This window comes from Coffea arabica, chromosome 2c (assembly GCF_036785885.1).
Source record: "Coffea arabica cultivar ET-39 chromosome 2c, Coffea Arabica ET-39 HiFi, whole genome shotgun sequence".
In the NCBI taxonomy this organism is placed as follows: Eukaryota; Viridiplantae; Streptophyta; class Magnoliopsida; order Gentianales; family Rubiaceae; genus Coffea; species Coffea arabica.
Window position 1 is genome coordinate 24,792,387 of NC_092312.1, and position 21,461 is coordinate 24,813,847.

Sequence of the window (21,461 nt, forward strand, 5' to 3'; positions counted from 1 at the left end):
TTTTCCCCCTTTTTTGGCTTCCATCCTAGTGTTGACTGTTTGTTCGCAAAACATTTGGGAGACAGCAATTGGCAACATCGTTTTCAACATCTCCTCCATCAACAATACAACCAAGGAATATAACAGATGCACAAATAGCATTTTAATCTATTTCTTAATAATATTCCTACGTGTGAAGAAGATATAGGTCAAACCCTCTTCTTTTCTAAAATTTTCAAGCCGTTGATTGGATTGAATGTGGCATATGCAAACATGTTTAGTAAATAAAATAAAGACAATTAAACGTCATGACAACAAACTAAAACAAAGAAATTAAGGGTTATTATCACTTTACCCCCTTAAACTATATCACTACTATCAGTTTACCCCCTAACGTTATCTTTTAGTCACTTTACCCCCATAAATAATTTAACTCAACATGTTAAGAAATTTTGGACAATAATACCCTTTTATTTTATAGCATTACTACGTTGTTATTACCACTTTATTCGTTTAGATTATAGTGATACAATCACTTTGGTTCATAATATTATTTTCTAGACGTTTTACCTCATCGTTAATCTCACTAGTATGGTAAAATTTTTTTAAATATATTTACCTTTTTTATATATAATTAAAAATAAAAAAAAGTTGGAATGATTTTGCTTCCTTTTTTTCACTTTAAGAGATCAAAAATTATAAAAATAAAAGGATTTTCTCAAATTTCTAATTTTCGCATTTATTAATACTAGGAAAAGAAAAGAGATAGGAAAGAAGGAGACAAAAAATTAGATTTTACAAAAAAAAAAAAGAAAGTAAAGAAAAGTCTAACATTATCGTATTACTTTAAGGTTGTCGAGATTAGCATTGGAATTTGGTGGTAAACAAAAAAGTGAAATAATTTTAAAATAATAAAAATATTTAATTTTTTTATTTGTAATTTTTAAAAAAAGATTTGAGCTCTCTCTCTCCCCCTCTTCCTCCCCCTCCCCCTCTCCATCTTTCTATTTTTTTTCAATATTAATAAAATTGCCAAGAAGAAAGAAATTAATATTTTGACTTTTTGTCTTGATACTAAAAAGGAGAAGAGTCACTTTAAATTTTTTATTATTTTTATTATGCAAAAAGGAGGGTATTTTTTTCTAAAATTTTTTAACTTGCTAAATTGGTTTAATGGAAGGATAAATTGCTTAAAAAAATAACTCTGGTTGATAATGAGACTATATTTTATGGCGGTAAAGTGATAATAATTTTAATGGTTAAACATATTTTTTCACTTTAATTAACAAACTCCGTTAAATTTGACCGTTAGTTTTGAGGGTAAAGTGACTAAAAGATAACGTAAAGGGGGAAATTGATAGTAACATTAAACGTTAACGGGGATAATAACCTAGAAATTAATAAAAACAAAGGGAAAAAAACAAGTGAGACATAAAAAAAAAAAAAGAACTTGGATTTTGACTTATTTCTTTCTGTAGTGTTATTAGATTTGTATCTTTTGACCACCACTTGCAATGTGGTAGATGACATTTAGACAATAGGACATCACTAACTCCATTTGAGCCGACCAGAAAGAAGCAATCCTCCCAAGGATTTAGCAATTTTTCATTGACGTCATTTTGAAAAAACCTCTACCTTTTTTTTTTTTTATTTCCAAAAGGATTTAGCAAATTTTTAGTAACATTAAAAGCTACCACAATTAGAGCTTGCCAACCAATCTTTTAAGAAGATGCTTAGAACCTAATTCAATTGGCAATTTAATACTAAGTTTTAACAAAGCAAGTTCCTACCTTCATTACGAGGGCAAACTCTGCGTGTCTCCTTGATCTACATTAAGTTAGAAAAATGATCCTCACAAAATGCATTGGAAACTTTAAAAAAAGCTTTAGAAATTTTTATATGGAGCACATCTTTCGTGTCACTACATATGTATTCTTCACAGTTACTAACCAAAACAAGAAAAAAGATTTGAGGTTTGGAAATTCATTGTTTTGGGCAATTCAAGAATTTTGTTGCCTATTATATTACCATCAATATAGTAAATTTTTAATACTAACAAATGTGGATGTATGTCACTTACGCAAAAAGTGAATTTCAAATCTATAATTAGATTATGCAGTGTGCATCTACGCCTGATCATGTATATATTAATAATACAAAAAAAAAAAATACTCAGTACTCATTTACATATCATTCTTCCTGTGTCCTTTCTGGAATATTTCACATAGAAAAATTGACAAATACATGACATTCGATTTACCTTCAAATGATGTGGAAATTAGTTAATTGTATTTATATTTTCTATTTTGCAAGAATATATATATTTATATATATTTGTATTTGTACCGTAGATTTGTACGTAGTACTTGGATTGTTGATTCTTCTTCATAGTTCATACCCGTGGCGGCCGTCAAAATAAATAAATGAGACTCTGCTTAGAGGTAGAGGTAGAGAGACGACTAAGTAATACAGATAGAAAGACAGGTCAGGCGCATGTGAGGTTGGCGGCGGCGTGGGACCAATTGGAGCGACTTTGCGGCCAAGCAGCACATGACACATTAATATATGCCAAAAAGAGCAGTTAACCAAATACTACTACTAGTTTACATTTTCAGACTTTGATGCCAACTACCCCCCCTTCACCACCATGTGTATATATATGGACTCAAATCTTTGGTCCTTTTTTTTTTCTTCTTTAATTGTATTTTTTTTTTTTTTTATCAAATGTCTTCCTGCAGTTCAGATTTTGAAAATTTAAAGCCTTGTTTGGATGGTCATTATTCTTCCAAAAAAAATTTTATGTTTTCTATGAATGTATTTTCTAATCACCTACTCCCTCCGTCCCACTTTGATAATCCCGTTTTCCTTTTTCGTCTGTCCTAAATTGTAGTCCACTTTCCAATTGAAGAATGTAGTTGTATTTTAATTTTCCTAAAATATCCTTATTCAATGTAAGTTGTTGTTATGATAAACCTACCCCATTTAATGAGAGTTGATTCTTTTTTTACTATCAATTCAAGTTCCCATAAAGTTGTACCATATTTAATGTGAGGGTATTTTAGGAAAATAGCAATTTAAATTTACTTTTCTAACAAAATTAACTATTTTTTCTTAAACTGTGTGAAAAAAATGGGACTATCAAAGTGGGAAGGCGGGAGTATTTTATATCATATACATTACATTACTACAGTAAACAGTAATCTAGACGAGCTTAATTTGTACTCAAGCAAAAGTTTCTGCTACTCCAAAAATTAGCATGCTTGTAGCAGATTATATGAAAATTTTTTTGGAATTATACCATAGCAATTTTTGTATAATAAAAATGTGATTAAAAAATATGTTTATGATATAAAGAAAATAGATATTTGCAGGAAATTGTCCAAACACCCTTGCCACTTGCTACTCAAACTCAAAGCTTTTTTTTTTTTTTTTCTCTAAATACTTGCTCAAGAAAATAAAACTCAATAATCAAGAATTATTAAGTAAGTTTTTTCTTTTTAAAATTTATCCTTCCATATCTCGGATTACGCATACTGAGATGCTCCTTGATATTGTGGGTCTGAGAATCTAATTCAATTTTTGTGTAAAAGCAATATTAAATGTTAGTAATAGAGAGCCACTGCCATCACCGAGCTTCGACAAAGGGCGCCACTAAACAAGCTTTCTTTGTTGTATGCCCATTTGAATTGCCATTTTTAAAAATATTTGTAAAAAATTATATTGTAACAATTTGACTTATATGAGTTAGGCCTCATTTCGGATTGCGGTGCTTTTGGTAAAATATATATATATATATATATATATATATATATTTAGGTGTTAAAAGTACTTTTAAAACGTTTGGTGAATATCATTTCACAAAATTGGGAGTGGTATTTTTGGTGTTTGGAACACTTTTAGCAAAAGTTCAAATTTGGTGCTTTTAAAGTAGATTTGCAATTCAAAAAAATAAAATATTAAATATAATTATTTTATCCTATATTATAAACTAAATAAAGATATAAATGCATTCAAAAATTTTCAAATCACACGTTATCCAATACAATAAATACTTATTAAACTACATCTCCAAACAGTATATTTAAAAGTACTTAAACATTTAATAAGCGCTTTTATTAAAAATTCAATTGGAGAAATATTTTTCAATAAGCCACCGCAACTCCAAACAGGACTTTATTGAAAAATGCAGAAACAATCACAATCCAAACGAGGCTACGTCACAAACTCAAATAATTTCATCTGAACAAGAAACTAAGGGGAGATGCCTTTGCCGTAATATTTGGCAAGCCGTTATATGCGGACAAAGAAAAGATGACGAAGAAGAGGCTTGCAGGTGTGAGTACTAGGGGTGCTAGCAAGTCAAGCTGCTCGCGAGCTATTCGCGCTCGCGAGCAGCTTGATTAAAAGCTTGACTCGAGCTCGGTAAAATCGAGCTCGAGCTACTCGTTAAATTGAACGAGTCGAATTCGAGCTCAAAAAATAAATACTCGAGTGCTCGTCGAGTTTAATCGAGTTTTCATATTTTATTTATATTATATATTTATATTATATTATATATTATATATTTTAAAAAAAATTATAGATTTATTTCAAAACTCGAGCTCGAGCTCGAGTAGCTCGGGCTTGTATTTTACTCGAGCTCAAACGAGTCGAGGTCAAATTTAGTTTTATTTCATCGAGTCGAGCTCGAGTCCAAATTTTTTTACTCGATCGAGCTCGAGTAGCACAAATTTTGATCGAGCTCGAGCTCGAGTATGGTGCTACTCGAGCTCGACTCGGCTCGATAGCACTTCTAGTGAGTACAGAAGCGAAGTGTTGTTTAGTTTCGTCCATCAATTCATAATACAGTACTTAAGCAGTGCCAGAAGCATTTTTTGAGAAAGCGAATGTGATTTGCAAAAAAAAATTTTTTTTTTTTGTACATATTATCCCATTCTTTTAACATGCATGTGAACAAAATTTATTGTTTGACAAAATTTTAGTCCAAACGATAAATAATGTAGATTCTAGTTAAATTTGTACCCAAGGCTTGAGAAGTCAATTAAAGCCCATGTCTTAGTGGTCAGAGTGAGTGAGGGTTCTTAAAGTCTTGTGTATTAGTTCTAATTTTTGAATCCTACGTTTGATAATTGAGGTGGGACGACGAACATAAGGACTGAAAACGGCTGGGCAGGGCTCCTACTAGATGCTTAGAAAATGCATCTGGTCATGGTTTTGTTCTTCTCGGGGTCCAAAAAAATCATCATCTAGATGATCAGTGCCAAGATTACAGCCGGGATTTTATCATCTAACCTCCTCCTCTTTGACCGCAAAGCCGAATCCAAGAAAGAATCGACAACAGGGGAGATAGTAATGCAGATATTGCATTACCTAGCCAGGATATGTCCGTACATCATTGTGAAATAAATTATAGCCCGTTTCGATTGCTATGTTTTGGATATGTCTTGTCAGAAAAATATAACGTAGCGATTTGATGTATATGAGGTAAAAAAAGCGAGCGGCAAATGTGTTCATAAAAAACGTAAAAATTTTCTTTAAAAAAAAAAATTGCAATCCATGCTTAAGTATGCTTTCACTCCTGCGAAATTATCATATATGTCAACAGAATAACACAATCTTGCACGAATTGCCAATTTCCCAGTTATGATTTCTTCTGAGCTCTCGGAACCTCTTAGAATCGTCTTGATTTGCATTTTCTTGTGGGCACCTGTTCTCTTGCCTAAACCAGAGGCAACCAATGCAGATGAGGTTCAAAAGTGTGAAAAGGTGACCTTGCTAAGTACCTAAGATCTCAAATGGCGCAATGACAACTGATGACAAAAAGGAAAAATGACCATATGCATGCAACATGAGAAAAAAAGATCGATGGTGGGATCGTGCACGAAACACGAAAGACTCCATGATTGCTACATAACCTTTCTGCTGTACATACATACATGCATTTCTCATTGGCTCCTGGTTAGGTGAAAAAACACAAAATGCAAAACGGGTTATCCGAGACAGTCTAAGGCTCAATACATTCATCATTTGTTGGAGTAATCTAATCAATGTAAAGGCATGCAAAAGCGGTACTGTAAGCATAAGCCAAGAACTGTAACAATCACAAAGTTCAAAGCTGAGCACGAGTAAATCTTATACACACTGACTGACAGTGTATATATTATCACTATTAGATTTATGATATGTGTGTAAAAGTTGAATTTCAAAATTAAATTTTATACAATTGTCATTTATCTAGTGCTGATTGTGTACACACTAGTGTCCTTGTTTGGAAGCCAAGTTTTTTGCCAAGTTTGTCTGCTACAAGTTTTTTTTAAAAAATTTAGTTACAGTAACCTCAAAAAACTTTTCAAAAAATTTAAACTATACACTTCAAAATATTAAAAAAAAAAAACTTCAAAAATTTTTTTAAAAACTTCTGCAGTAAGTTACAGTAAAATTTTAGACAAACACTCAAAAAACTCACCTTCCAAACGTGGCGTAATTCATGCTAATATACTATCTAATCTTTGTGTCATTTCAGAAAAGAAAAGCAAAAAAAGGAAAAACTATCTAATCTTTGTGTCCTTTCACAAAGGCCCACAACAAACTTGCCATGTTTGTCTGTCTCCATGGACTGAGACTCTTCCTTCCCACAAGGAATGTGGGTCTAAATAGGGGAAGTCCTTAATTTCGACGACTTTTTAGTGGGAGTGACTCCGAAAAATTCAGGCCCGGAGACAATTAATTGCTGGAAATTCAAAATGTTAGATAAGTCCAAGAAGAGACAGGCAAAGTCAGATTTTTAAAACCAAAAGCATAAAATCACTTCTACCCTTTTCCTGAAGGTACAAAAAATTCTTTTCTTTTATTTTTTCTTGGTTGATATGGATTGGAAGAAAGAAAAACCATTTCACATCACATTCTTGTGAGTTCAGTTCACCTATCATCTACCTCCTTCATTAGTTCCTTTTTTTCTCGAGTATCCCTTGGCTTAGTAGTGTATGCGGATAGGCAACTTTTATGATCTTGACACTGATCGCCAAATTGCCAAAAAGCAGATGAGGGAGGCACACATGGGCAAGGAATGAGGACCATTACACAATTCTCCTATCAGGGGGGTCGAGATTGCTCTTGCATTTGACACTGAATAAGAAGAGAAGAGAAAGTTCTTCTGTCATTTCCTGCTTTAAATTTGTGGATTGATTGCATGAGCTACTCCTGGAAGAAATTTCATCTGGAAAGTTGGGAGCAGTAGCTTTAAAAAAAAAAAGTGCCCAACAACAACATGAACTTGATCACGTCCCCATTCAATTGGACTTGTTCTCCCAATGCCTAGGCTTTTTTGACATCAGGAGACAACAGCACATGCAGAGTCGGATAGAATGATACTACTCCCTTCGTCCCATTTTGTTAGTCTTGTTTTCCTTTTTCGTCCGTCCCAAATTGTAGTCCACTTTCCCATTAAGAAATGTAGTAATCTTTCAAATTGTCTAAAATACCCTTATTAAATATCTTGTTATTAATACATTGTTATTAAATACTAACCCACTACATTGAATACATTGAGCTTTTCCAATACATTGAATACATTGACTACATTGATTAGCATAAGGGTATTTTAGGAAATTATTAATCTAAATTTATGTTTCCAACCAAATTAATTACACTTTCTTAATCTGTGTGAAAAAAAAAAACCAAGACTAACAAAACGGGACGGAGGGAGTATAAGACATCCCAATTCCCAACCTTAAAGCGGCAGATCCTGTGGCCTTTAAAGATGAGAGAGTGACCTGACCTCTGATATATTGAATCATTAATGCTGCTTAATATCAACCCTGAAATTGAAGAAGAAATAAATGTGCTCCAAGTCAACAAGATAAGGCCTGCTACTTACCAAGCAGAGGGGTCATTTCCAAGGTAAGTGAGCTTTACATTTTTAGTACATTTGCCCGTATTCTTTGAAATTTAGCCCCTTGATTTGTTAAGCTTCTTTTTTTTTTTTTTTTTTGTCTGAAGAAAAAAGCAAGATTGAGGCCTGAAACAACCAAGTTAATCTGCCTTTTCATGCTAGGTAATCTAGCTAATCCTTAGAGAAAATCAAAAGCTTAATCCAATCTGTTAGGGAAGGATCAAATACTGGGCATTTAACCCTCAGTGGAACAGAAACCACACATCTCAGGACATAATGGCCTTTTGTTTTGTCCTCCTAACGAGAATAGAACCTACAAAAACAGATAACCAGTGTATGTAAAATCCTCTAAATCACAGCAGTTAGCAGCCAACATCCAATCACAGCTAATAAGGAACCATGTACCCCTGATTTAGGCAACTTGATCTAACATGTAAAGTAGGCAAGAAGTCTCTGGTTATTATTGTTCTCATGAGGGAGATCAGGAATACTAACACAAGGATAGTGTTACTAACATCTGTAAGTACCAAAAACCAAATCTGCATAAACAAGCTAGGTGACAGCAAAGTGACAAAAATCTTAAACTATATAGAGAAAAATGCACGCTGAAATCTAGCTATGTATTTATATACACGCTGAATTTAGTTCCCAAATTATTCAAAAAATTCTTCAACCAAACCAATAAAACACAGTGATCCTGGAGAAAGCAGCAACACAGAATGGAAGAAACAAATCCCAAGACACGCCAATCACTTCCATCTCTTGAACCCCATGAACTTGTGCTTGTGCTTTCCAAAGAAGCCGTGCTTGTGCCTTCCATAGAATCCATGCTTGCCAAATTTCCCATGCTTAAACTTCCCATGATGATGACCATAATATCCACCATGACCAGAATGGTGTGCACCATGTGCCAGATGGTGAGCCCCATATGCAGCAGCCGCTGCTGCAGCACCACCAGCTAGTAATGCACCCATTGGAGGTCCATGCCCTGCATAAAGTGGACGTTTCCAGCCAGATGAAATCAATGAAATGACTCGAGAAAGTTGCACTCTTTGGAGTGTCACTTGGTAAAGCAAGGTTAAAAATTGATAGCATACTAGACAGCAACAATAATTTGCAAATCAGGAAATAGGGAAAGGGCCACAACAGCTAGCCCATACACGAGGAATAATAATTGATGATCACAAGTAGACTATCAAATCTCTGCCTTTCAGATCGGGTCCTCAGTGTTATCCAACTTGCATCTTTAGTGAAACATTGAATCCCTCCGGCAGGCTCAAAGTCCAAAAATCAGATAAAGGGAAAACAGAAAAAGAACAAGAGAAAGGAACCCCTAGCGAAGCAACAAACAATCAGAATGATATTTCCACCAAAAGATGTCTCATCGGCCACAATAAGTAAGGTTGCTGCAATACTACTACACTGGTACCAAGTATCAATAATGGCAAGAAAAATGTCAATTTCCTCATCAAGAACTGAGTAGGTCGTGGTGGACACATGATTCAGGATTTGGAAGTGAGCCTCACGAGACGTGAAAGTTAACAGCCATGTGCGTAGAGAAACCAAGAGGAAATAACTTCTTAAAATGTTACCAAGTTGACACAGAAATATACATCATTCTCAATTTGTGGAGTAAATGGATATTTATGTCTTGAAAGTTCATTTAATTATGCTAACCCATAGTATTTCATACTATGGCAGGTACGAAGGAATGCATAGCAACAGGGTACCCAATTAAGAATATTATTAGATAGATAAGCAAGGCATTTCAAAGTGGCTAATAAAAACAATTAGGAGAGCAGGACAGGCTGAAAAAGGCATACAAACATGCAACTGCATCATGTCAACACTTGATACAGAATGACATCCACTAACAATAATGCTGAGAACACACAAAATATTTACCCGAGTGATGGTGAGCTGAGGGACCAGGATAACCAGCAGGAGGATATCCACCATGTGGTGGATATCCTGGTGGCGGTGCCGGTGGGTATCCAGCTGGAGAAGGATACCCAGAGGGAGGATATCCACCAGGAGGAGGATACCCAGATGGTGGATATCCGCCAGGAGGAGGATAACCTGCAGGAGGATATGCACCTTGAGGAGGAGGATAAGGGTATGCCCCATGTGGCCGTGGATAGTGTCCAGCAGCATATCCAGCAAGATGTGAAAATAACCCTTTGTCCCGATTATCATCATTGTCTCCCATTGTTATTAACCTTGGATTGTTAAGCGCACTCACAAACTAACTGCCAAAGACAGGGCACTCAGATAAGCTTATACAATGGAATATTTTGCTTCAAGACAAATAATTGGCAATATGATTCTCTAAGAATTTTCCTCACACATTTGATCCTAATAATTCAGGGAAGATCCTTTATTGACAGGAAATTACACATTTGCACCATGAAAAGTTCAGGCAAAAATGAAGATATAAGAATTTGAAATCCTTGTATGAACAGAGGATGCATCCTGTGCATCATAGATTAGCGACAATTGAGATTGTAATATTAATCTACACAATAATTGATTAGGATAATCAAGATTGTAATATTAATCTACACAATACAAACCTAAATTCACGTGATATCTAGAAATCTAACTCCAACTTATGAGTAATTCTAGTTGATATCATCAAGTACAGCCCTTGAAGAATATTGGGAACAGAGTCTTTCACATAATAAAACAATATCCAAATTAATGACTTTCTCCGATAAAGAGCATTACCAGAAAATAAAGATAGCCTGTCAGTTATCAACGATTAGAGAAACTACCAACCTTACTTTCCAATGAACAACTTAAAACACCCCCCCCCCCCTTCTTTCCTTCGCCCAAGAATCACTCTTTCCTGATCGCCATCCTTCCTTTAAAAAGTTTAAATACAAAAGAAATATATAAAACTTTCCTGTCGGACATGCAAGTTACAACTTCAAAAACTCAAGAATCACTCTCAAAGGACTTGATTCTTAAAAAATACACGTCCAAAACAAGAAAGCCAATTCCATACACTTCCCCCCCCCCCCTCCTCCTTTTCTCTCGCAAGGATACAAAAACCAAAACCTCACAGAAGAAAGCAAAACTCAATTGGAATAACCAATCAGCTTCTGCTGAAACACAAATTAACCACCACAGCAATTATAATAAACATGTACCAAGCAATCAGCTTTATTACCAAATAAGTAAAAATCCAACAAATAGATAAGAACAGGACTATACAAGACTTGGTGATTAATTACTAGCACACATGCAAACATGTACAAAGATGACATAATCCTCCTTCCAAAGAAACACAGCCATCTTGGACATGCAATCCCACAAAAGACAGCCCAAATAAATAAATAAAACACAAGAAGCAATAAAGTAAGAAACCCGTTTCCAATTAGCCCAAGCCACCTCGCACTAGTATAATCACAAACAGCTTGAATTCAATCAAGATTTTTCATGTATAGCAGGAATATATGCATGTAGGATGTGAAAAAAGAGGAGAGAGAGAGAGAGGAGATATTACCTGATTCGGCAACTTGGTAGGAAATGGATTGATTGAAATTTGAGAGAAAAAAAGTAGCAGAAGTAGCTTTACCAAATATTTATTGTTGCCATAAAGGAATTGGTTATGCTTTGGGGCATGGCTGTTTGCACACGCGATGTTTATCTTGTTTGTTTTCGAACGCGGTTGCTTCAATGCCGGTTTATCATACGTGGTTACACGAGGAAGGGAGGAAGGCGGGACAAAGGAGTGTGACAGCTCCGTTTGGGTTTGCCGTTATTTTAAAAATAAAATTTTCAAATATAATATTATAATAATATATGATAACTCAAAAAATATTTTATCTATACAATATATCAAATATTTCAAAATAAAATTTTTTTATATACATTATTACAGTAAAATTTTTCAAAAATACCCCCAAAAACAGCTAATCCAAATCGAGGCCGCCAGTTCTCACGCTTTTCAATTTGCAAATAAGAAATCTTGTAACGAGTGTTTATATCTAAATTATACCTAACTTATTGCATGTAAATGCACATACTTATATTTATTGTTCCTATATATTTTCGAATTAGTTTCTGACTGCGTCAAAAATTAACATTGGAAACTATCTTATTAGCTAAACTCATTATTTTAAGATATTCCCAAATCAGGTATTGAGGGAGGTTTCTTTCTTTTTTTTGTGAAAGGATGGGAGAGCATTATTGATTCTTGATACTTTTAGTTCTAGGTTAAACCAGCATTTGCAAAATCAGCCTTGGTAAGAATTGTGATAAATTAGTAGAACGTGCATTTGTACACCTAAAAATAATTCTCGAATTGTCAATTCATGTGTAATCGGATAGTATATTATTTGGGATAATTTTAAAAAAAAAAGATACTGTAACATTTTTTTGATGATATGATATATATATATATATATATATATATAATAAAAAGGAACGATTAAAAATATATTAACAACACAAAAAAAAAAAAATTTGACAAATAAAATAATCTCTATGCAAACAAAAGTTATTAATATCGATTTGGGGCGGGTGAGTGAATGAAGAATTAGCGCAACAATTTCGCTTCTCGTCTCTTTTCTGCGAGTAAAAGAGAATACGTGTCGTGACCGACTGATATAATGAAACAAGGCACAGCTGATTATTGCTCGAGAGCAAGATGACGAACAAGGGACTTTTCAAGGGACTTTACGGTGCTCTGTACCAATCACGACTCGACTCGTCAATTAGTTTAACAACTTACGGGTTATTTCCTGTTTCTCCTATTTGGGCTTTAAAAAATCAAATTTGATGTAATAATAATCATCGAACTCAATCCAATACGTAATTCGCTTGAGCTTCAAGAGAAAACTTTGACCATTACCGCGAGTGAGGAAGAAACTTTCCCAGAACAATAAGGACATCTGTGCAGGCTTTATATATACTTGAAATTTCTGCATCTTTTGGTATGATGTTCATGCATCAAGCTAATTGTATATTCATTCCAAAAATGCAGACAGAAATTTCGAGCAAAGCCGAGTGACGTCGTTTCTGTCGAAAATTTTTTTCCTAACCCAGGACAGACCATAAATGTCCAAGAATATCCTCATCCTCATATAAAAGTATATATAGCTTTTGAGTATTTTTCTGTAGTGGCCTTTTATTGACTCGTTGAAAAAGGAGGAGCACTCAATAAAAGTGAAGACGACTCCCAATTCCACCATAGTCATCTGCTGGGAATCCATGAAAATGCCTATTATGGACTATTACAGCGCATTGCGTTTTGCAATTTCGTTGCATTAAACACCAGCATGACAAGAAAGAAGGTCTTGCAAAGGCAACTTAACCGAAGGTTGAGAGTTTTTGTAGAAAAATATACTGTATCGATTATGTCCTCAACTTTCTCTTACTCCATGATATGATATCCCCTTGTATTCTTTTCTCCCTTTTAGATTAGACAAGTGCATTAGCAGCCATTGACATGACATGCATATTCTTCTATTCAACAGGACATTTACCATCCCCCCAATGCAAGAAATTGTATCCATACATTGCTTGCTTTTCTGAAGTATGCTTCAATCTCCAAAACTTTCACGTTTGTTACTGCTAGATTCAATCCGTATACGCACTAAAACTCACAAATGGAATATGACAAGGCCAAGCACCTAAACCTTAATTTGGTGATAAGGAAATTTTATAGGAATTTAAACAACGTTTTATTGGATTGTTACATGAGAACATGTTGAGGCAACAAATGATTATAGCATGAGCCATGAAATAGATAAACAGGCATCAATTCTAGTGGCCATAGGAGTAAGAGAAAAGATTTGCACATTCGCTCTGCCCACTTAAATTCCCAATCCAGCAAATAAGTTTCAATACTTCAGTTTTCAATGTAATGTAGTTGTTGGATTTCTTTATCTTGTGGTAAAGGAATTTGCAGAATACATGTAATGTACAATCTTGCTATTATGTAATAATTTACTCTAGGTTAGCTTACTAAATGCACTGCTGCCTGTCTGACTAATTTTAAAAGGTCTATCTAACTAGCGTCCAGTGAGCAATCATTAAGATGCAAACAAAATGTTACATTTTTGAAAAAAAAAAGTTAATTAGAAAAAAAATATACAAATATAAAAGAGAATAATAATTATTAGTATGTGCATTCACGTAGTAAATTAGGTATGATTTAAGTGTGTTAACGAGTTCGAATTTAACGCCTACTAGAAAAATCCAATTTGAAATAAAGGGTGGTACATAGAAGTGCAAATTATAGATAATCTCCTTCTGAAACAGCTTCATTTTCAGTTTGGGGAAATAAGGCCAGATTATTGATCATTATTTGTTTTGCTCTTTTTAAGTCACTATACTTTCTATTATTCAATCTTTTGATTTATGTAAACTCTTCTAATGCCAGTAAGAACAATAAAAGTATAAATAAGTAGAAATGTTACCTCTGCTTTTCGTTTTTCAAGTATTTATAGTGGCCTAATTGATTCCTTGCAAGGAGTTGAGACTTGAAAGGTATTAAAACTCGCAAACCTTCTGCTTCCAAAGCCAGTGAATCTGCGTGTAGACGGAACAGCTCCCCTTCATACTCTCGCGAGTGGCTACCAGGGATCCAGCAACCACTGCAGCACTAAAGCGAGCTTCTTTCCTTCTCAAGGATGCAATGGCTAACCAACGCAGAGGAGCTGATGAATATACTTAGGCCACATTCTCTTGCAATGGGGTCCAATGCCTCACGTTCAATTTCAAGCAGCTGATCTGTGTCCACTGAAAGTACTCCGAAGGGGTACAGCAAAACAGACCGGAGAGTCTGTTCACATTAAATAGAAGCAGCAGGTACCAGGCCAGGATTCTCAGAGAAGCCCTGATACCAAAATTCGGGCTTAAAAAATTACCAACTGTTATTCCTGATCTGCGGCACTTGGCATAGAAAGTTGGACGCATTTTTTATACATCCTCCTGTATATTCTAGCACCTTCAAATTCTGCATGGATCTCTCTCTCTGTTCTTATACCCATTGGATTACTTATCAACCATCCCTCACTGTCACATGACAAATTGGGGTCGATCTTGTCAACATGTATAAGCTTATTCGACTTTGCATCAAATTGATCTCTCATGTCTATTGCCAATTCTAGCACATCCGATTGAATAAAAACCTGCCCAAAAACAATGGTGCAGTATTAGTCCTATGAAATGTATACTTATTATAATCTCATATGCTAATGTATCATGAGCTAAGATGTGATAACAGAACTTCAAAAAGTGAAGAAAAGCCAGAACATCCTTGAATGACATCTACTTATTATGGAAAGATCGCATCCTTCGAGCAAGAAAATATCATCTCTCTCATTTCTTCTCCATGGAATAACAACAGCTTTCCTTTCTCATCTGCATTTTTCATGAGAATGACCTTCATTCCTTAGACCTCCTTTTACGTGGAATGAAGGGAAGTTGATTAGAAAGTCAGAAATAAGGCCTATGAGAAGAAGAATATTTGGCAACCATTAATTGATTTTATACAAATGCAAGCACATGCATGCCCTTTATATTTGGTTGCGTGGGCTTTTAAGAAATTCCCAATTTATTATCACATCAATGCCCAATTCAAATGTTCACAGCTAAAGGCCAGAATGTCCATTGCGAGCAGATATCAACTTGCAATTTTACTCTCTACCTGTGAACTGAAACTTTTGTTTTAGAGCTGCAAAATATGGTCCTACACCAACAGCGTATGTGAGGAGTAAAGTGTGTGTAGAGGAATTCAAATCATGAGCTCTATGGTCCCGAAATACTGTTACAACTATCTCATATAAAATGACTGCACAGGACAGAATATTATTAACAATAAATCACAGAAAAAAAAAGGACAAATTATACTTTATCCCCTTGTGGTATAGCTAATTAGAACATAACCCCCCGTATAGTTTTGAAAGTTATATATAACCTACTCATAGTTTGGATTAAAGTGTCAAAGTGACGGAAATGATCATTCGTAACGGAACCTATGAAAATGTCAAAATTGCCCTTGTTTGAAAACTACAGTGGCTGAAGTGACCATAATATATAAACATACTATGCATTGACACTCTAACCCCATATGATTTTATATTTTATCATATAATCCCCTTATGGTTTAGCACTTTACTATATAATCTCTTTATGGTTTTTATAGTTTTCAATATATATGCATAAGCCCCCTGTGATTAATAATTAATTTTCAACTTTACATAGGGATATTTTTGACATTTTAGTTGACTCTATTATGGATTGCAAATTCCATCACTTTGACATTTTAATCCAAACTATGAGAGGATTATGTATAGCTTTTGAAATCATAGGAGGGTTATGTAAACAAACACTAAACCCCCGGGGAGTAAAGTGTAATTTGCCCAAAAAAATGTGAAAAAAGAGAAGACTAAATGCTACTACCAATTGAGGTTTGGAATCACATGCTAAAAAACTAGTTAACATGAGACATGTACGCTTCTTAGTGGCTGGAGGATCTAAGTTTCTCGTTTTTGCATCAAAGAGAAGAAGTAAAAGAATAGGTGTTTTCAGAAATCCCACATCAATTAGGTTTTACATTAACATGGTTCTAGGTGTTGAACGACAATTGCAGTATTTAGAACTCCCTTGCAACACTTTCAAAAGCATTCATCCTGTTGTTCTTGCTTAAGCAAACTCCCATTTCTTTCAGACAATTGCAATATTATTTTTCTAGGTAAAATTTTGTTGCAGAATGAGCCATAGGTAAACTTTTGAGCTTGCAAGCAATGTCTTTTATGATGACTATGGTTGCAAAAATCTTTAAAAAAATCTGCAGGCGCTCACAATGCATGCAGTAAGGTGAAATCACATCATGTATCTAGCACAAATAAAACTGCTACTAACTTGATTATTAATTTTTTTCAAAAAAAAAAAAACTTGATTATAAATTTCAGTCTGAGCAAGATGAACTGTGCAGCAATATAAATGATAAAATACTACTCCAATTCTCCCAAATCTAATGAATTATTTCCTCCAGTGTAAGATGTGTGCCAAATAATATCCGTCTTCTATATTAGGAAATTCAACTCCAAAAAATAAGTATTCCGCACACTAAATAGATAAGGGCAATTGCATTTCCCTCTTTTCCATTAAATTTGCACTGACTAACATAATGGACCAAAACAGTTTTCAACTTTCAGTATGAAACACTACGTCTCTTAGCAACTCTTTCTCATTAGTGTGTCTACAGTCAAAAGTAAGAAATTTAAGTTGAGACAAAACAGCAATCCTATTTTGAACCTCTCTCTCTCTCTACACCATACATGAGTGGAATCATCGCCTAAAGCAAGATCGAGAACAAATATTCCATGAGTATGCAATCATGTGCCAAAAAATTTGGATACAACTATCACTTGTTCTAACTTCAAGAACACCAAAGTGGACTTGAGTAACCATCCTCTCAAGTCTTCTAATGCCATTAAGTATAACAAAAGCACAATAATATTTTATGGTAACATTGACATATACACAGTCCGTTGAAAATTTTTAAGAAAATGCAATTGTAAAGTTTTTAGGAACATACCTGCCCTCCTGGTGCTAAAATATCCACAATGGACTCCACCAAAGGCTTCTGTACAACCCTCCTTTTATGATACTTCTTCTTAAAATGTGGGTCAGGGCACTGCAAGCAAGAATGAGTAACCATATGCTTTAACCAATGCTGTTTCTAATAGTGCTATTATTAATTAGGGGAAAATACAGTAAACCCCCCTATGGTTTATCTATTGTAAATAAAACTTCCTCATTATTTAAAAACCCCCACATAGCCTCCCTATACTTTGGACTTCTTTGGAACTTGGATGAAAAGCATCCAAAATAACGGAGTTTGAGATGCACTCGTGTATGTATTAAGGGAGTTTCAAGTGACATTGTCAAGGACAATTCAGTATATTGCAGTTTTTTGTGATTTCCTTTTTTATTTCCTTTCCTTTTTTTTTTTGTTTATTTTCCTTCTCCATTTCTTCCCTGCTCACAACCAAACTGGTCAATAACACCAAAATGGTCAATGACACCGGTGAACACCAATCATCATCAGTACCGCTACCGATCACCAGTAGCTCCACCAATCCCCAGCAACTCTACCACCAATCATCACTGATTTCAATGCTCAATGATCCCAAAATAACACCAAAAAATTTCCAATAAGATAGAGCACAAAATAACAACAAAAATTCTCAATCTAATAGTCTCAAAATATTAACAAAAAATTCTCAATCAATGATCCCAACCTAACATCAAAAGCCTCCCATATATCAATCACATAGTGGCTCTATTATCAACTTCAAATTAATCCCAAATTCAATAGAAACATGAATAGCAAAATTAGATCTGCCAATGGCCATTTGTCGGTGATATCAGTTGAAGGACGGATGGAAGGAAAGATAAAAGGAAGCAAAAAAAGAAAAATCAACCGGTGGGCAAGGAGGAGAAATCGAGGTCCACTGCCTTCATGTAATTGGAGAGTGAAGACCCTCTTGGCTTGCTTGGAATACTGAGAGGACAAAGCCTCCTAATCAACTGCGATGAGGCCGAGACCTTCGAACAATTGGCGATGAAGATGCAGGGGAAAGAGCCAGTTTTGTTGCCTAAGAAAACTAATGATTCAGAGGAGAAAGAGACTAAGCAACCCAAGTCTCCAAAGAAAGTTGCTGCTTAGATTTGGGTTCTTAATTTTACAGAAGAACACATGAAAAAGACATGAATCTAGACTGGCGGTGATAGAGATGCTGTTGAAAATGAAGATGGCGAGATGGTGATAGCGAGATGATGGCAGCGACGAAAGGGTGGTGTTGGCTGGATTGATGGGGAAAGAAAAGAAAGGAAAATCAAAGAGGACAGGAAAACAGGAAAAATGTTTAAAAAAAAAGGAAGAAACAAAAGCCCAAAATGTTCTGACATTTCCTTGAAGAAGATGATACATCTTATAAAATTTCAAATGAGCCCCTTAGTTCTACCTTTGTTTCAAATGAAGGAAAGTTTTTAAAACTTTAATTGAGCCCTGAGTTAACCTTTGATTCAGTTTGGAAATAGGATTAATATAGGACATTTACATCTTTTCGTCAATTTGAATGATTTCTGTCCATTTTCCAAATTAGTCCAAAGCACAAGGAGGTTATGCGGGCGTTTTTAAACAATAAGGGAGTTTCATGTACAATAGGCAAACCACAGGAGGGTTCTATGTATTTTAGCCTATTAATTATTGTTGGGCAACAACCAGTTTATCCAAACCAAAGACTGAATCTCTTTTTCTGCAAGTGCTTCCAATTTGTTCCTATATTTTTGACAATTACAGCATGAGAATAGTACTTACCAAGATTGATACCAACATCAACGGCCCAGGGTATGCTGATACTAGTTGTTTGAATGACACTGTCACATTTGCAAAGACAAAATGTCTGCATTTATTTAATAACAAATTAACTAGTTTCCCATGAGCCAGTCATAACTAAAAGACAATTAAGTTCATCAAAGGCTTACACATTATTAAGAGCCAGGTCATTTGCCCAATAATTTGCTCGTTCAGCCAACTACACCAGGAAATTATACTTTCAGCACATAGCACAATTTTTAAAATTAGAAAATGAATGAGTAATAGTACATTCATTTACTTCATAATCAAGAAACCTCAGGAAAATGATTTCATACTTTCCGCCTTATTTCCAATCCAAGATAATTCTTGGAACTAGGATTTCTTTTGGCGAGCCACATGAGAAATCTGCCACTACCTGAGAACCCATTCACTGTGAGAATATAATAGATCATCTCTAAGCCAAATTGATTAAAGGATGATGATAAGGTAATTGACCCCACAGAATCAGTATAAAAGGATAAAAACACAAAATAGATTCACATATCTTGAACCCAAAACCATTTGTAGTGCCAAAAATGATGTTGGAACATTAAGTTTTACTCATAGGGAAAATCTGGACAAAGTTCTACACCTTTCTTCATAGAGCAAAAGGAAACCCAGAAGGAATGGAAAAACAAAACTTTCCCATATTTTTTCTTAACTAAAGTTTGTTTAAGTGTCAAAGTGTTTTGCTTAGTTGAAGAATTGGACAAAACTTCCCAAAGAGCTCCACCATTGCTTTGTCCAAGATTCTTCATCTGTACTTCCCTTGAAACCAAACATAAATAGGAAAGGTTCAAAAAACTTCTCCAACCTTTCCTCCCAAATTCCTGAGTTCCAAATAACACCTAAAGCTTCTTTGCGAATGCCACAATACAAAATAAAAAAGGTCTTTCTCTTTACAAAATCTATATTTATTGTAAAAGGTGAGCACTTTTAAATTTGGACAAATAGGAATTCGCTAGAGTACTACCAAACAGTAACAATAAATACAGTATCCAAAAATAAAATGATCATTTCCCAGGCTCACTTATAGGACTGCTATTGAGGTTGGATGAAGCTCCCTAAAACGTGGACTAATAACTTTTATTAGTACTATCTTTGACAAACAGAAAGAAATGACGAAATTTAGGGGCATACCACATCCTATATCCACCATCAATGGCAATGTGGGATCTTTGTATACCTCATTCCAATCAGGCACTTCAGCAGGCACCTGGCCAGCTCGGCAGCAAATAAACATCAATTGAAAAAAAAAAACCCAGAAGAAAATATTCCAAAATTGAAAAGAAAAAAACAGAGAAATGGAGCAAGAAAAAGGGACATAATCATAATACCATGAAAGTAGAGCGCAAAGGGTTAACATGCTGCCGAATTCGAACATGACCCAACTCCTTCAACAACACCACCATAAACTTTATTACTTCAGAAAATCTGGACATACAAATAAATTACTACCATTGATGATAAATCAAGAATTCCGACCTCGGAAAACTTGTCGGCGAGACTAAGGTCAGCGTACTCCTGTGCCACGAGTTCCGGGCTTCTGATCAGTTGAACCTCTTGCTCAACCGCGCCGGCGGAAGAAGCAGTAGCTGCTGCACGATAGCAGTGGTGGCGTGGCTGAACTGAAGAAACAAGTCTTCTTGTGGTAGGCGGCTGGCGGAGCTTGCGAAATGCAAAGTGGGTTAGGAGAATTTTTCTGCAGGCGGTGGCGGTAACGGGTGAGGCCACAGCCATGGCCATGCCTCATTAGTGTGACTTTTCCAGGTGCAGTTGCGATCTAAAGAGATACTCTGCTAGAGAAGCTTTCGCCCAGCCAGATCAAAGCATCGCCCAATTGACAATTTTGCCCTTGAAGCACAACGGGGATGGGACGACCCTTCAAATCTTCTGTCCCAAACCCGCTGTCCCTAAAGAATGGACTGCCGCATCCTTGTTTTGTGTCAATTAATTACGTGACTCATTTTAATGGTCATCATATCCTAATTGTAATTTTGCTAAAACACTTCCATAATCCAGACTGTGTCATATATATACAAATTAAGTTGTTTTTTTATCCCCTTGCTTATCCATAATTCTTATGGCCTCGATTTCAAGAGATACCAAGTTAATAAAGCAAACTTTTTTAGCGAAATATTTTGCTGAATATTTCCCCAAAATTTTTTCTAGTTAGATTTAATTAGAAACTATAAATTGAGGGCAAAT

At 35.0% G+C, this 21,461-nt stretch overlaps 2 protein-coding genes across 9 annotated transcripts; both read right to left on the bottom strand.

Annotated features, from left to right (window-relative positions):
* Positions 1-8,309: 8,309 nt before the first annotated feature.
* Positions 8,310-14,448, bottom strand: LOC113727040 (uncharacterized). 5 transcript variants are annotated; one of them, XM_027251000.2, is made up of 3 exons: positions 14,299-14,448; positions 9,776-10,119; positions 8,310-8,858 (listed from the first exon to the last, which is right to left on the bottom strand). In XM_027251000.2, the coding sequence occupies exons 2-3, from the start codon at positions 10,077-10,079 to the stop codon at positions 8,620-8,622; spliced, it is 543 nt and encodes a 180-aa protein (XP_027106801.1). In that variant the 5' UTR covers positions 10,080-10,119; positions 14,299-14,448; the 3' UTR covers positions 8,310-8,619. The 5 variants fall into 5 exon arrangements, with proteins under 5 accessions (XP_027106801.1, XP_027106802.1, XP_027106804.1 ...); XM_027251001.2 differs by lacking the exon at positions 14,299-14,448 and adding an exon at positions 11,379-11,608; XM_027251003.2 differs by lacking the exon at positions 14,299-14,448 and adding an exon at positions 11,379-11,605 and having other exon boundaries at positions 9,776-10,115.
* LOC113727039 (uncharacterized) lies at positions 14,305-21,199 on the bottom strand. 4 transcript variants are annotated; one of them, XR_003457678.2, is made up of 9 exons: positions 20,739-21,199; positions 20,591-20,647; positions 20,394-20,469; positions 19,550-19,629; positions 19,382-19,431; positions 19,215-19,299; positions 17,427-17,525; positions 15,111-15,284; positions 14,305-15,012 (listed from the first exon to the last, which is right to left on the bottom strand). XR_003457678.2 is itself a non-coding variant. In XM_027250999.2 (8 exons), the coding sequence occupies exons 1-8, from the start codon at positions 20,997-20,999 to the stop codon at positions 14,755-14,757; spliced, it is 966 nt and encodes a 321-aa protein (XP_027106800.1). In that variant the 5' UTR covers positions 21,000-21,199; the 3' UTR covers positions 14,305-14,754. The 4 variants fall into 4 exon arrangements, 2 of the variants coding, with proteins under 2 accessions (XP_027106800.1, XP_071931563.1); XR_003457679.2 differs by having other exon boundaries at positions 14,851-15,012; positions 15,156-15,284; XM_027250999.2 differs by lacking the exon at positions 15,111-15,284.
* Positions 21,200-21,461: the final 262 nt, after the last annotated feature.

Excerpts from the sequence above, each read along its gene's own strand:
- LOC113727040 (XM_027251000.2), bottom strand. The coding sequence starts at position 10,079 with ATGGGAGACAATGATGATAATCGGGACAAAGGGTTATTTTCACATCTT. Across the intron at positions 8,859-9,775 it reads CTCAGCTCACCATCACTCGG|GGCATGGACCTCCAATGGGT; the intron begins GTAAATATTTTG and ends CACTTTATGCAG.
- LOC113727039 (XM_027250999.2), bottom strand. The coding sequence starts at position 20,999 with ATGGCCATGGCTGTGGCCTCACCCGTTACCGCCACCGCCTGCAGAAAA. Across the intron at positions 20,470-20,590 it reads CTTTGCGCTCTACTTTCATG|GTGCCTGCTGAAGTGCCTGA; the intron begins GTATTATGATTA and ends CGAGCTGGCCAG. Across the intron at positions 19,630-20,393 it reads GATGGTGGATATAGGATGTG|GTAGTGGCAGATTTCTCATG; the intron begins GTATGCCCCTAA and ends ATGGGTTCTCAG.